The sequence below is a fragment of the Orussus abietinus genome, unplaced genomic scaffold (assembly GCF_000612105.2).
Source record: "Orussus abietinus isolate OABI.00-Male unplaced genomic scaffold, Oabi_2.0 scaffold34, whole genome shotgun sequence".
NCBI classification, from domain to species: domain Eukaryota; kingdom Metazoa; phylum Arthropoda; class Insecta; order Hymenoptera; family Orussidae; genus Orussus; species Orussus abietinus.
The window spans coordinates 353993-369805 of record NW_019394290.1 but is presented as its reverse complement, the minus strand read 5'-3'; the positions used below and the strand labels follow the sequence as shown (position 1 = coordinate 369805).

Here is a 15813-nt window from a genome sequence, read left to right as displayed (position 1 = left end):
TCTACAAAAAATATAATTGGTTCTTACAAATGTTCCGTCGATGACAATTAACGTTAACGGTGCAGTCGTCTTTTACGGTCGTTCTTCGTGCGGTACAAGGTTCACAGGTTACTTAGGTTCTACCATACATTCTAAACCGTAAAGTGGTCGGGCAGTGACCGAAGGTAATCGAAGGTGTTGCGGGTCGATTTATTTGTTAGGGAGAAAATCGAGGAATCCAAGAGTGCACCCGGCGATGTCGACCAAAGCTGCACTTCGGTCCGATCAAGGCAACGAGCGCAAGAGCTGCACCCAGAAGAGAGACACCGCAGAGAGCACCTGCCGTGACATCGTGAAGAGGAGTCCCCTGTCTGGGAGCTTTCGCAGCCAGCAATAAAAGACCGGCACAGCTGAGAGCCGAGAGTCCGGCAAGTCCCAGACCGGTCCAGGTTCTCCTGAGACTTCTGCAAGCTCCTGCGAGGGCGCAGCAAGCTCCGCAACCAGCGGCACTGTCCAGGTAATATCTAGAAAAAAGAAATCCAATAAGATGCAACCCCTACCGAGGTACACATTTTTTCAATTTCATGACAGAAAAGTGTAAGGTAAGAAAGTCTTACCTCCTGCCCTGGGTCCAGGAGAGATAAAGGGCGAGTCCACAAGTCAGGACGCCCACCAGGACCAGGAGAAGAGGAGCGTTCCTTCTGTCGTTCTTCTCCGGACCGCTGGCCAGGGTCGTGTTGGCCTCGCTAGGTGGAGGTGACAGGGGAGGGACCTGAATTGGAGGTAATAATAATTAATACTACTTGATGATGATTATTAATGATTATTGATGGTTAATATAATTGATTCAGGTAAAGTTTGGCTTCCTACTTACAACGGCAGTCCTGGCGATGAAGGCGCTCTCGACGCTCCTGTAGTCGATTCTTTTCCGATCCACCGGGACGACCTTGTACCTGGGGGACCCTGCGACCATGGGCACGGACTCCGGGCTCTCTAGATACGCGTACCTCGGTGGAGGGTCGATGTATCGCCTGCCGTCCACCTGGCGACCGGAAATGGGCTCCGTCAAGGGCAGGCACCTCCTCGCCGAGGGCGTCTCCTTGTTCGGCGTGGACGTCTGCAGCCCATCCGGCGAGAAGTTCCTGTTTCTGGGAGTGCCGATGGGCGTTCCTCTGGGACCGGGACTGGGAGCGCGACCTGGAGGACCCAAACGCGGTCGCGGGTCGACTTGGCTCCGATCGAGGAGACTGGACGTCTCGTACATACCCGTGGGAGAGCCACCAGGGGTCAGGGCTCTTCTCCGAGGAGTGCCTCCACCCTGCGACATCTGTGCCCAGTGCCTTCTAGGGGACAAGGCCCTCTCCTCCGACCTAGAGCGTGGTTTCCTCGGGGTCGACAGCAGCTCGTGCAGCTTCTGCGTCGCTGGATTATTCCTGGGGGAGACTGACGTCTCCTGCAGGCCATTACGATCCGGCAGAGCCGGTGGGTCCTCCTCCCTCAGGGGCACCCTGGCATAGCGACCTGGAGTCAGGGTGCGTCGTTAACGATTATGTCTACAATTTCGCATGTTCGGTTCCTCACCTCGAGAAGGTTCCACGTGGCGTCCCTCCCGGAACTCCTCCTCGGGATCACCAGAAAGAGCGACGTAGCCGTACCTGCCCCTGCGGGCCTCTTCTTCCTGCTGGGGGCAGCGAGGTCGACCCTGGGGAAGGTGCTCGTACCTGGAGGGGCGGTCTTCTATGTACTCGTACCTGGAGCCTCGGTCGTAGGCCGGGTCGAAGGTCGGGTCGTAGGCAGGATCGTAGGCAGGATCCGGATGTCCTGATCCCTGGAAAGCGGGGTTACTGCGACCATACCTGGGCTGCATCTGCCCAGGTGAGGGAGGCGGAGGCAGCTCATCTACTTGGAATCGTGGCGGAGGTGGCGGAAGATCGGCTTCCGGGATGTACTCCGATTGGCCGCAGAAAGAGGGGTTGGTGTAGCAGTGCACCGGTGCCGGCGGCTCCGTCGTCCTGGACATTTTTCCTGAAGGTGCTCTCACCTGTTGCAGAGTCCTTCGGGAGGTGCCACCCCCCTGCACCCCTTTCGACCCTGCGATCGAGACGAAGGATCATCTGCGGACCCCTCGACGTCGATCCCCGATGCCGCGTCCAAAAATCTAAATTTGACCCTTCGGGTTCACCAGGACGATGAACACGCTGTTGACGTGGGAGGTGGGTCGGTACGTCTCCAGGGCCAGGGTGACGCTCTTGATCGGCGCCGCGATGATTTCTTCCTGAATCCGAATCTCTTGCCTTCTGTGCATCCTGCCCTCTCCCCTGCACCCCTTGATAATTTTTTTTCTAGACTCCCCCCTATTTTTGAATTAAGGTACCTGGTAAGCTCCTTTGTAATCACCCTGGGGATGGTCGGGAAATTTTTCCACCCTTGCAGAGGGAGGACCTATCGCGATCGGACTACCCCCACTGGCGATTTAACGTTTTCCCGAATTTCCACGCAATTTTCCTGGTAATGTACACGTTTGTCGGGTACTTTGGTCCTCTGTAATCACCCTGGCGGTGGCCGAAAATTTCTTGCACGTACAGGAGGACCTATCGCGACTGCAGGCGGAGAGAGACTGCCGCCACTGCGTTCACGGTGGACGCGCAGAGGCGCTTCCGCTCCCCCTGCAGCCCGCAGGGGCCCGGTGTCCCTTTACGGATCGGGGGTCCACTCTATGGTCTCCTCTTTCCTCGGGAAAGTCCTTCCCAAGGACCTCCTCTTTCCCTGGCGATCCCATTCCTCCCTTAAAAATCACCCTCGGAGCGATTCTCGTAGTTTTCCTCCGAAAAATTCCACATTTTCCATTTATTTATTATTCCCCTCGGTTGTTTTACAGGATGCTCAAAATGGCGTCGGAACTCACGGAGAGCCGACCATGGGTGATTTTCTGGACAGCTGCGCCGACCGTTGGGACGCGTGCCCCGAGACGAGACAGCTGCCCCAATACCAACGCTCCTTTTAAATGCAAACCGACGCCTCGATGTACGCAACCGACTCCGGCCCTTCGGTTACAACCGCCGAAGGTAATTACCCTCGGAGAGGAGGTCGCGATTTAACCTCGCCCCTCCGGCACGCGACGCCCTCCACCTCGACGCTGAACCGAACAACAGGGGATGATCTCGAAGAAACAGGGGAGTGGGTCGATTTCGGGTTCCATTGCTCGAAAAATGGTAAATCTTGAAAGTACTATTTTTTTTTTACCTCGACGCTGAACCGAACAACAGGGGATGATCTCGAAGAAATAGCGGAGTGGGTCGATTTCGGGTTCCATTGCTCGAAAAATGGTAAATCTTGAAAGTACTATTTTTTTTTTTACCTCGACGCTGAACCGAACAACAGGGGATGATCTCGAAGAAATAGCGGAGTGGGTCGATTTCGGGTTCCATTGCTCGAAAAATGGTAAATCTTGAAAGTACAATTTTTTTTTTACCTCGACGCTGAACCGAACAACAGGGGATGATCTCGAAGAAACAGGGGAATAGGGTCGATTTCGGTTTCCGTTGCTCGAAAAATCTTGAAAGTACAATTTTTTTTATTTCGCAGATCGAGTCGGAGAAATCGAGGCAGGTGCAACTGCGCCTCTAATTATCGGCGAAATTTTCTTTCGAGAGCTGCGGAACGAACGAATGCTTTCTACGAGGAGGAGAGTGGAACTTTCCTTTTTGGGGTCACCCTGGTTCTTGGGACGTCGGCCACTCCTGCGAGGAAAATCCTGAGTGCTACTCCGAGAATGTTTTTACAAAACAAAGCTTTATTTCAATAGTTACAGACAAACCTCCTCGACGACGCCTTGTTTTAATTTGACCGACCCTCGATGCGGATTTTAAGGTACACTTTCCTCACCAGGGCGACGCCGCCTTCGTCGGCTTTTTCCCCACCTTCCGAGATGCCTCACCGGGGGTAGAAAATTAGTTAACGCACGGGCTTGAACTTCCGTTTAGGAGTCTCGCGACATTGTGCTCCCTCGACTGCAAATCTCATTTGACTAATCCTCATATTTCTATATTCATTATTTAAGGTACCTAGGTGTCCTGTATTGTCCTTGGTCCATCGGCGATTGTTTTGACTGCGCCGATTCGTCGATCTACGCGCTCGGGAATTTCTGACATGCGTGAATCTTGAGATAATTCAGAAAGGGAATGTAAAGAGTAAGAATGGGGCGATCGCCATTTTTCCTTTTTCGTGAAAAGATGTCGAATTTTAATTTTTTACGTATTTCTCTTCTCGGGATGACTGCGGTTCCTGGTCGACGTTTCCTTGGGATGAGTTAAATAAAGAAAATCAGGACGAGTCCGCGTTTAAAATTGGCAGGATCAAAGGAAACGTTTAGAGCTGGGAGGAGAAGATTAAGGGAAACTAGGTAAAGCGCGAGACTCCGGTGAAGCGAACGGAAGTCACACCTCGAAGAGATCCTTCGGCAAGACTAAAGCAGACTTTTGTACATGGACGTTTCTCGCCGAAGTCTAAGAAAATAAAGATGCCGAGCTCCTTCGTCCTCTAGCCAGCGATGTGATCCTTCGGGAAAATATTTCCCGCCCGCTGGATTTTATATCCTTAATATCCCCGTGAAAATTGCGCGACACTTTGGACTTCCGGTGGAGCTCGCTATCTTTTTCCATCGACAGGACGCTTCGAAACCGATTTCTTTTCCGCTTACAATTAAATCTAGTGTTCATTCTCCTAAGTTATCCTAAATTCTACTAGAGAACCGTCGATGGTCTTTCCAAGCCCGTGAAGGAGAACTTTTCGAAGGAAGCGAGAACGAGGACTCTCGCGTTAGGGGTCCTTCGACCTCTCTTCGGTTTTGTACGCGTTATACAAACTGTGATTCGGGGGGAAAAAAAAAGAATATTCTTTAGTCCCTTTCGACGAAGGTCAGTCGTACCTTCCGAACTTGCGTAAGGTCTACCTCGAGCATGAATGAATAGCGTAAAGTACGAGTCCTTGCCCGAGTCGTCCTTTTCCTTCCTCTCCACAGGAGGTCGTCTTCAGGCTCTTCTCTCTCCACTATCGAGGTCACTTCTTTCGATAGGAACTAAATAGACTTCAAACAATTGGCAATCGTGACATCAACACTCGAGTCCCGACAGTACATGCTAAAAGTTCATCCTTAAACATATTCAAGCACCAGGCAGGACAGGAAGTCGGCAACGTCCTGTCGAAATGTCCGACTTCTTCCGGAACTTCAGCTTCTAACCGAAGTTACCCGAAAATTTCAAAGTTCCGATGACTTTAAAATCCAAGTTTCATCCCTCACTGCAGGTGCAACCCTGAAGTGGAACGACGTTCCACATCCAGCACCAACATTTCCACACTTCGGTCTCTGCCTCCGTATCAAGAGACTTCATCTCGAAGCACGTTACATTTTATCACGTTTACGTCACAGAAAATACCGACAAAGTGCGCACTGTTGTGGAACAGTTGCCGAAGAGTGCTTCAACATTCTGAAAACTACACGTTCACCGGTCGAACATTGTCGTCCGATTGTTGCTGTTCTCCACTTTGCCATCCAGAATCCAGCGTGGCGGAGTCGCTCATGCAACACTGGGGAGTCTCCTCTTCGGAGTTGTTCCTGTAATCCCTGTAATCCCGTTCCCTGCCTCTGTCGGGATCCTCTTCCCTGAAGTAGGAAGAAGTGGCGGGTCCACTTTGGAGGTCCTCGCCATTTTGGGGACTGTAGTAAGTGTAGCGACCCTGTTGAATGACTTCGTACTGAGCATCGGGTGCCAAAAAGGGGCCCCTGGAAGTCCTGGGCTCGTCTCCGTTGGCATAATTATCAGAGGGATGATCGGTACCATCCGAGGATAACGGCAACGGCAATCTGGACCGTTTCGACAGCTGTCGCTTCCCCAGGTGCGCCGCCAGGTAATCCACCCCTTCCGAGTGCTCCACGCCTGAAACGTTAAACGTCGTCGATAAAAATTCCGCCCCCCATTTCCTTCGTTAAAAATATTTTTTTCTACTATCTAGTCTTTAAAAAATTCTTTAATAAATCCCGTCACCTTCTTTGTCCACAGCCAGGTCGTAGAAGCTGCTCTCGGGTCCGCAGCAGGACGACACGTCCCCGAAATAGAGTTCGCTCTCGGACTGTTTCGAGGCAGGATTCGCCTCCTGCTGGAAGGCGCCATTTTCGACCCCCTTCAAGGGCTTCCTGGCTCTTCTGCTCTTCATGGTGCCCTCGTTGCCCCCCTCCGGGTCCGTGCTGTTGGAAATTTCCTCAGCATTCTCATAATTGTCGGTCGGCCGCTTGGTCGGCCTCGGCCTGTGGTCCACTGGAAGTGGAAATAAATTTTATAACCACGATTAATAATTTCATAAAGAATTAAAATACCCGAGGACCGATTTTACTGACCATCGCCGGTCTCGAAATTCTCCATCCTCTTGGCGACCCTTGGCCTGGGCTCTGGCACCTGTGGCCTTCTTGCAGGACTATTAGGGTCGCTGTAAGGTGGAGGTGGACCCCATAGAGGCACTGGCGTCTCCAGGACACTGTAAGACGCCGCATTTGGGGTGTACGCTCCATTTTGGGAGTTCAAAACCGAGTACGGACTTCCGGATTGGGTGTTTAGGACGCTGTAAGGTCCAGTCGCGTTGTCTGCACTGGTTTCGGTTTGTCGAGACTGGGTGTGGAAACCGTAGTTCGAGTCGGGACTTGGAGCTGGTCCTCTGGAACGCGACCAAGGTAGCCTCCACCTCCTGCAAGGTGCAGATAAAAAGAAAAATTAGTCTTGCTTATTAAGCGTACCGTGAAGAGTCTAATGAAGAAATTGTTAATTTTAGGAACACCTTGACCCTAGACAGTGGAAATCGGACCTTGAGGGTGCCATGTCAGGGTTGGGCGTGTACAGGTTGCCAGGAGTCTGCGCCCACCAGGGGCCAGCTCCTCCGCAGTCGTTGCAGCATCCACAGCTGGTGGCTGCTGGACCAACCGTGCCTCCCTGCGCATACAGGGACCTGCACCTCAGCTCCAACTGCTCCCAGTACATCTTTTTCTTCTCGTGGCTCAGCAACTGGTACACCAGCATGCAGGAGAAAATGCAAGCGAGGATGCCGGCGACGGAGACCCCGAAGAGAGCCCTGAGGCACGCATACAGGGCTCCGTGCACTGCCTCGCAGTCAGGAGTCCCCTCGAACAGGACTCCTGGGTCCTTCCTGGTCTGCGGCGTCCCGTAACAGGTGCAGGACCTAGAAATGCAATTATCCTAATTATGGACTGTCCTCTTCAGGGGTGAGACGATGGAATTATTTTTATTCCTACTCTGATAGGTGTTATCCAGGAATTTTGAAGAGCATACGAGAGTAATTGAACGTGGTGAAATTTACCTCGCCCTTGCCGTGTAGATGCATTCTCGAAGACCCTGCAACCTGGACATGTGGACGACGGTGGTCGTGACGGTGACCAGGACGCATACGAGGGCGCAAACCACCCCTACGGAGCCGCAGACCTTCATCTGGAATGTCGTTTAATTTCCGATGAGTTTTCCTAGCTCCACGTGGGAGTTAATTAAAGATTTTCTCGATTGGCTCACCAGGAGACCGTAGCGATGCTTCCGCCTCGCCAGGAGCATGGTGAAGAGGCCCATCAGGATGAGCTGCAAGGAAATGCACGTCAAGAGACTCGACTCGGGGGCGGAATAACCCCGAAGGGCTTTATATATCGATACGATTCCTCGTCCCCTCTTCTTGAAGAGGCGCATTCCCTCTCGGCACGAGAGATTCCAAATGTCCCGACTGATCTCCCCGGCGAACCTTTAAAGCCTCGAGGACCGAGAAGGATTTATTCGGCTCCGAGGATTGGAATATCCTGGCTCTACTTTGGAACTTAAGGACGATTGCCGAAGAGCTTGACGAAGGACCCCGTCGATTCGGCCATTTACTCGAAAAAGGGATTCTTTGACGAGAGAACTCCTCTCTGAGGTCCTTGGAATGGACGAGTCATAGTTTAGCTACACACGAGTGTTGGATTCCTAGGACGATTTTTCATGGGAGAGGATTCGCAGGATATCTATGAGATGGATTTTTTGTTTATATTACCATGGTCCCTGGGATGTAAGATGGTACGGTTTCGAAAAGCGCCAAACTGGCGGTATGCGCCGAGAGGACAGCATGCACTGCCAGGAAGAGACTGCCAACGGCTGCACTTAATCCTCCGCAAAGGCAGCACAGGATCACGTATTTTCTGCAGCATCCTCCCTCCCCCGCGTGTCCTGGAAAAAAGGTCCTATTTAATTTCCTCGGTTAAATCCAGCCGATCGGGTCAAATTTCACATTTTAATCAGGCATTTCGGAGTAAACGTTGAAATTTGTCGTTTTAGGGAATTATGAAGGTATGGGCGATCCTGTGGGCAGGATCTGGGGACGGAAACCCACCGCTAGATTAGGGTAGTTTTGATTGAAGTTTAAGTTGAGAGTCGGGGATCTCGATTAACGAGGGTGCTCCATCAAGCCTCCCCTAAGCGAGATGGAAGTAAAACGATCTCGGGATTAAGTCCCTCCCCCACTTGGTGTCATTAGTCATTAGTCCTGGACGCAAATGAAAATTAGGCTTTCCCTGGTTTGCGTAATTTTCGCTCTCCAAATTGAAGGGCGTAATTCGGTTGAGGAGGAATCAAGTGCATCCTTGCAGGGGAGACGCTCTCGGGAGAGGAGAAGGAGGCTCCGAGTAAGCTGCGGAACTCGAGACCCACTCCGGAGGTGGTTATTTTCGAAAAGGACGTCAGAGGGGTGAGATCGATCGACGAGGGACGTACGAACTAGGATCACGGTCCTTATTCATCCTTGGATGTCCACGAGGCAGCAGCCCGAGTTCCCTTCGCGCTTGGTCGGACCTTAAAGAGGCCAACCCCTCCCTCTCGCTGAAAAGGTCCTTCGGTTGTGCCGGCTACTGGCGAGTCAGGGATAAAACGGGCGGACAGGACGGGGGGGAAGAAAAGAAGGAATCCAGGAAAAAGAGGGGACTCGATCCTACGTTAGATTCTGAAAACCGCTGGGTAATTGTCCTTGCGTGAGAATCCTCCGCGCGGCGGTTCCGTTTCTACCGGAGATGAGAGTTCAGCCCGAAGGCTGAATTCCCGTGAAATTCCTCGAGTTTAAAAATCCCGACAGGACTAAAGAAAAAATCTCTCGTTTTCCTCCGATTTTAAGGACTGTTCCGCATTTCTATGGGGGGTATTTTTGGTACTGCGGAATATTTTTAAATCGATAATGTGCAGGGAAAAGCGATGATGGAATAAATGGACCTAAGGAGGAAGGCAGCGGCTCTTTCTCAAGGACTTCCAGAAAAAGGAATCCGGCGATCCTGGCAAGCGCCTCGAAGGAGGATATCCTCGGAGGGAAAGAAGTCTGGAACGCGATCGTCAATTACCCGGGATAAATTGGGGCAGAATATTTATGGCTTCGGCGCCAGGAGAATGCTCTTTGCGTCAGGATCAAGGAAGAAAGAGGGATGCCTTATTTGCGAGGAACCTGCGCGACCGATGGGGTACGCTCTATGGGAAAGCTTAAAATCTCCTTCGGACCCGTAAGGATACGCATTCCTAGGACCTGCAGAATTGGAATCGGGACAATGTAGGTCCTTTTTCGGTTTCCCGGGGCAAGTTTATAAGTCCAGGACAATTCCCTCCAAACCCCCGCGGCTCCTTTGGGAAATCGGCTTCCCTCTTAGCCCGACCACGCAACTTCTTTCACGGCGGGAGGAACCGTCTTGGAAGGTCCCACGGAGGGACCGATCGAAGGTCCTGGGATCGAAGGATTCCAGGAAGATCTTGGAAAATTTGTCGCCGGAATAATCGGGGACCTGACCGACCGAATGGTGCAGAGGACCTGCGACTGCTTCAAAGCGAGCGATTCAAGAAAATCTAGGAGGATGCAGGAAGCTGCAGGGAAGTCAGGAAAAATCAGAAGGATCCGAGGAAGTCCTGGAAAATCGAAAAAAAAAATTGAGGTCCAGGAAGGTGCAGAAAATCCAGGAAAAAATCTGGAAATCCAGGGAGGTCCTGGAACCGTGCAGAAGGGTCCGTTTTCCATTTTCTCTCTCTCGCTCAGGAAGCTTTCTCTCTCTCTTCGAGGACTCTGAGGACCGGGAGGGGGCGATTAATCGGCGAGACATTTAATCGGCATACCACAGGGGTGCGGATAACGAGATCTCGAGAAGTGCGAGTGGTTGGTCGGCCTGGGCAAGTGGGATCGCAGCGAGTGCGAATGCGTCGCGACGGCGAAGGGGTATCCGGTGGCGTCCACCTCCATCTCCGTGCCCAGCCTGCAGCGCACTATTTGCAGCACCGGATATCCGTCCATGGTGCCCCAGGGGTAGCCTCCCCTCCCTCAGAGCGTCCTTGGATCTTCCGATACGTCTTCGATTCCCCGTTTCGTCCCCACGTCGGGATCCGCTGGATGGCTCTCATCTCCGGAGCCCCTCATTTCCCTGGATCTCTTCCGAGATCGTCTTCGGCATCGGGAAGGCATTCCGGATCTCCGGCAACCGGGATAAACCCCATCCCTCGACGAGCACTAAAATCCGACTTTTACGGGGATCCTCGACTAACCCCAAGAAATCTCTTCCTTCCCTCTTCGATTTCTCTTCGGCGTCTCTTCGCTTCCAGCGGGTGAAAACGTTCCCTCGGATAGTGGACCAGGAAGAGAGCGTTCTTCCTGCACTGATGGCCGGATCCAGGTGACTTCTTTCCTCCTCTTCGGGAAAAAGGAGTACTTGATGAGTACGTGGGGTCTCCCGGCAGGCCGCCGGCGATTGGTCGTCGCTTCAGGGACGAGTCTCTCGACGGACGTCATCACCGATCGGGTGTAAGGGTGACGTCAATTTCGAAAGGTCCCGGCTTTTCCGGGGCTTCCGATCCATCGGTTCGGAAGCGCTTTACAGCCCTCCCGGGAGCGCGGACCTCGAAGACGACCCTGAAGAGGTCCCCTCAAAGGTCGCCTACGCACCTCCCGGCCGATCCACGCGTCTCCATGGATCCCGCGGCTCTTCGAGGTCGAGGTCGCTGCACTTGCTTCCACCGGAATTTAAAGACAACCACGAAGAATGGCGTCATCCCCTGGAAGCCGATCCACCTTCCAATGACATCCCAGGAGTTTTTAGCGACTCCTTTCAAGGTCCAAAAATGATGGTCCAAGGTGCCTTCCGACACCCTGAAGATGTCCACCGTGTCCCGTGTACGTCCTCACCTCGTTTGTAAGTCGCGCTGATTACTTCTAGGTAACTTCCCACCTGGACTTCTCTTGGCTATTGGATCCGCACCTCTTCGGCTTTTTTGGATATCCACGTGCTTGGGGTTCTTCTACCCTGGGCGTCAGCGATCGGGGACACTTCTATCGCTCGTGGCGTCCTCCGGATACCCCGTGACCCCCGGGATTCGGGAGGCCCGACGTCCACGGGGCGACGGACGCGATTAAACTCGACGCCCCGCGTCACGAGGACGGCACCGGCTCGACGAATCGATGCCAACGTCGTGATGGTAGGGATAAAGTTGGCCGATTATCACTCGGCGCGGGATCCTCCGGCACCTTCATCCTCCGCGCTCCGGCGGTCCAGCGAGCTCTTCCCGGCCCGCACGCGCAACCCGTGGCGGGAGCCTCCTCTGCTGCTGGTCGATACGCCCTCCTGGTGGCCCGCGCCGCTGTGGAGGTCCCCGATGTACCGATCGAGCTCGGAGGTCCACCTTTCGACGATCGATCAGCTGATCGCCCAGGTAAAGCAGGCAAGGGTTGACGATCCCCAGGTCCAGTCGGTAGACTACCCGACGTGTGTCGGCGAGGTGGACGTTCTTTCAACTTGGGTCGACAAGGAGGATTTTTTTCAACACGGTCGGCGAGGTGGAGTTTTTCCAACTTGGGTCGATGAGGAGGATTTTTTTCATCACGGTCGGCGAGGTGGAGTTTTTCCAAATTGGGTCGACGAGGTGGATTTTTTTCAACACGGGTCGGCGAGGTGGACGTTCTTTCAACTTGGGTCGGCGAGGAGGATTTTTTTTAACACGGTCGGCGAGGTGGAGTTTTTTCAACTTGGGTCGACGAGGAGGATTTTTTTCAACACGGGTCGGCGAGGTGGAGTTTTTCCAACTTGGGTCGACGAGGAGGACTTTTTTCAACACGGGTCGGCGAGGTGGAGTTCTTTCAACTTGGGACGACGAGGTGGATTTTTTTCAACACGGGTCGGCGAGGTGGAGTTTTTCCAACATAGGTCACAAGTTGAATTTTTTTCAACACTTCTCGACGATTACGGGGAACAGTTCCCACGAAGTCCCTTCGTGGTATACTTAACTTAAGAACCCAAGGAAATAAGTTACTTACGTTCGTTTGAGGTTGAGGTATCGTAACGTCTCGTTGGTCTAGGAGGTGGTCTAGGTGGTAATGCCGGAGGTTGATGGGTCCTAGACGCGACGTCCACTCCGCCTTCGGCTTCTCCATCGGGTCCTCTCTTGCTCCCCGAACTCTGCTGCATCGCGTGGCACTGGCACTTGCCCTTGGCAGGACTTGACACCTACGCCCGCAAGGAGTTCCTCGGGTTACACCCCCGCGACCTAACCCCCTCTTCAACATCCCCCAGTATACCCCGTAATACGTTACCTGAAGAGCATTGACGGCCATGAGAGGGGGATTCTTGGTCTCGCCGGCCTGCCCATGGGGATGACCATGATCATACACGTGCCCATGATGATGACGGAGGTCCAGGCCGGATGGAGTCCTCTGCCTCGTTTCCGGTCCACTTCCATGCGCGTGTCCAGTCTGGGGATGGTGATGCCGATGATGAAGATCGTGCACGTGGTCCAATCTACTATGCGTCCTGGTGTTGGCGGTAGACGAGGAGGATTCGCACGAGATCCCAGAACTCACGTGATGGTGATTTCCCGAAGACAACCCGGTCAAACTGGCCGACGAGCTCCCTCGTCGATGACCGATCAATGGGGTCGTTGATAGATTGGTTCCCGGTCCCACGTGGCGGTGCATGGTCGGGGACCCACCATGGTTCATCAAGCTGGAGGACGACGAGGTTCCGCTAAGAGCCCCCGACGTGGGGTGCAGGTGACCAGGTTCAAACCCTGAAGGGTTACTCGCAGAGTGGTGATGACCGGTCAGGTTCAACCTGCGATGACTGGTGGGCGAGGCGTCGTGCATGATCAAGCTGGAGTTGGAGTTGGCCCCGTTGGGTCCATGGTGGCGATGCACCGGGGAGCCTGGTCCGTTCATGGGGATCGAGCTGGTGGTACTCGTGCACATGGGATTCCCATGGACGTGGTGATGACCGCTCAGCGAGTGTCCTCCATGGGAATGAAGGCTCTGGTTCATGGAGGATCCCCCGTGATGATGGACACCCCCAGGCATCTTCGCGCTCCCATGGTGGTGATGGTGCTGCCGGTGCTGGTACTCCATCAATCCCTCTCCACCGTCCATGCTGGAGGTCCTGAAGTTCTCGGGATGTTTGTGGACGTGGGCATGGGGTTCGCTGAGGAAATGGTCGTGCACGTTCCTGCTGGACTCATGGTGGTGTTGATAGGGACCCAGGATCTGCTGGACGTCCTTGACTTTGTCTTTGGCGGGGCCTTGTCGTTGGTCCTCGAGTTGCCCTTCCAAATCGCTCTGACGTGGTTCCTGCATCCCTGGGGAAGGGTCCATCAAGGGTCCAGGACTGGGCGTCGGCCCATGCTGGGATTCCTGGATGCCGGAGGATTCCTGCACCCTGCGAGCCGCCTCGAAGGCCAGGTTCCTCGACAGGTCCAGATTCCTTGGGGTGCAGGTGATCCCTCGTCCATGGTGGGTCAGGATGGATCCTTGGTGCTCGTTGGATCTCGAGTTCGGGGATGGATTCTCCTGTAGCTGCTGGTTCAGGATTTCTGAATTTCGAGACGAGTCCAGCGAGTGTTGCTGATCCTCCTGGAGGCTGGGTCCCGGGTCCAGTCTCCTCATGGGCTCGAATGCGTTTTGCAGGGCCTCCAGGCCCCGGGGGAGGTCCTGGGATGTGGTTGCCCTGGTGCTGCCGAGACTCCTCTCGATCCTGTCTCTCTGGGCCCGGACGGAGTCCATGCTGGAGATGGCTGAGCAGTGGCACGGATGCTGCGAGCTCTCGGACCCGTCCAGCTCGTTCTGGCCCAGTTGGGACATCTTTCCGACCTGAAATCCATTTTCCATCACTTTCCCATCACTCTCGTTGCATCCGACGTTACGTCACGTCCATTGCCTCAGTCCTGATTGCGGACGAATTATTATATAAGTTAGTCCTTTTAATTATAGCGAAATGAAGAAGTGGAGGCAAAGGACGGACCTAGACGCGGGCCCAAAATTCCAGCTCGGGTCCGTTTCAACGAGAAACGTTCCCACATTAAAGAGTAACGAACCGTCCAATTACGATGCGATCTCGGCGGAACGATCGCCCAAAAGAATCGTGCGAACCCGCCTTTACGAGCACGCCATACTCGGCTATTATTAACGTTTTCCGTCCCCGTGAGCAGGCCCCACTCTCGAGCCCAAAGCGTCTCGTTCCGTCCGCGCGGAAACGCGAGGAAGTAACGAAAGGTCGGTTATCGCGTTATGGCCCCTCTGATTGTGAGAGGGGCCTTAGGAGGAGCGATCGATCCGTGAGGAACGGCCCTAAGAAGAGCACTCGCCGGACTCGGGCCCATAAATCTCTCGGGCATTCGCGCGAGACCGATTCTCGTGCGCGAACTTGGGACCGATAGTCTCCCGCGTTACTCCCTCTTCTCCGTTAAAAAAAATTCAAAACATAAAATTGGGCCCGACATCGAAAATTTTGGGACTTACCGAGAATTTTTTTTTCATGTTTCCCGGCTTTGAAAGAGATTACGGGGGCGGAGAGAAATTTGGCGAGCTTCACAAAAGGGTTGGGCCCTTTTCGGCTTCGATTCCTCGGGATAGGGCCCATTCAACATGGGGCCCAGGGTGCATTCAGGACTCGCGGGCTGTCACCGATCTAATTATCCTCGTCCACGTCTCTCCGGTCGCGTCTCGGTGCGCTGTACACTCTCTTCGTCTCTTTCCCACTTTTGGGCCTTATCGGGCCGTCGGATCCCGGCAGGGTCACTTACCTCGAGAAGATCCGTCTCAGCGGCGCCGATCGGGGCTCGTAGCTGCTCCATGGGTTTCCATTTCCTCTGCACCGCGCCCGAACTTCTTGGGCCTTGTTACGGCATGTCGGGGCCCGCTGGGTCTTCGGTCCCACGCGATGCGAGTTCGCGGCTCCTCTCGACTCGACTTGGCTCGATTCGCGCGCCCGGTGGTCGCCTCGGAGGATCGGGGCGCACTTTCTCTTGGAGCGGGCCCAAGATTGGCTCTGGGCCCGTTCCGCGATCCGATCGGCACCGTCGATCTCAGCCGAAACGAGGAAGGGAGAACCCGGAGTCGTACCGTGGCCGCTCTAATGTCATGGGAGACGGCGGGCCTTCTCCGCCTCCGAGAGGGCCGAGTTGTTCTGCCTTGGAATGCGCCGCTGCCCCCTGGTCGCCCCACCCCGGCCGACGATCCAAGGCCTCGGAGAACGGGCCCCGACCCCCCTCTCCTTTCCCCTCGACCCGCCGAATACCCCCCCCTCCACTGGGCCCAAACCAAGCCGGACTTGGGGCCCGGAAAAGTGGAGGGAGGCTCAAGACGAGTGTTCCCCTCTAACGGCGCGCGTGGAAGCTGACTCATTTATCTACACCATAGGGACATACCCCTGTCGATAAACTACCTTTCGGAAAACTGTTATCATGGAATTGTTATCCGATGGATTCCATGTACCCAGTGAGTTGGGGTAGGGAGAAATTGTGGCGAGTCGGTTCTCGA

General features: G+C 54.1%; 2 protein-coding genes across 2 annotated transcripts; both read right to left on the bottom strand.

The window, feature by feature from the left end:
• Positions 1–196: 196 nt before the first annotated feature.
• LOC105696199 lies at positions 197–2284 on the bottom strand. The gene is given in 4 exon segments (XM_023434985.1): positions 197–503; positions 597–751; positions 854–2070; positions 2149–2284. Coding segments are annotated over 4 exon segments (1815 nt in total).
• Positions 2285–5472: 3188 nt separating this feature from the next.
• On the bottom strand, positions 5473–14136 carry LOC105696222. Its single transcript, XM_023435000.1, has 9 exons — positions 12599–14136; positions 12328–12509; positions 8056–8228; positions 7551–7613; positions 7345–7472; positions 6835–7206; positions 6374–6717; positions 6024–6293; positions 5473–5915 (listed from the first exon to the last, which is right to left on the bottom strand). Exons 1-9 carry the CDS (start codon positions 14134–14136, stop codon positions 5473–5475), a joined length of 3513 nt encoding a protein of 1170 aa, XP_023290768.1.
• Positions 14137–15813: the final 1677 nt, after the last annotated feature.

Bases quoted from the DNA above. Each gene is read 5' to 3' on its own strand.
- LOC105696222 (XM_023435000.1), bottom strand. From the start codon at position 14,136: ATGTCCCAACTGGGCCAGAACGAGCTGGACGGGTCCGAGAGCTCGCAG. The intron at 7,614-8,055 runs GTAATATAAACA...ATTTCCTTGCAG, and splicing joins CTTACATCCCAGGGACCATG to CTCATCCTGATGGGCCTCTT. The intron at 5,916-6,023 runs GTGACGGGATTT...TTAACGTTTCAG, and splicing joins CCTGGCTGTGGACAAAGAAG to GCGTGGAGCACTCGGAAGGG.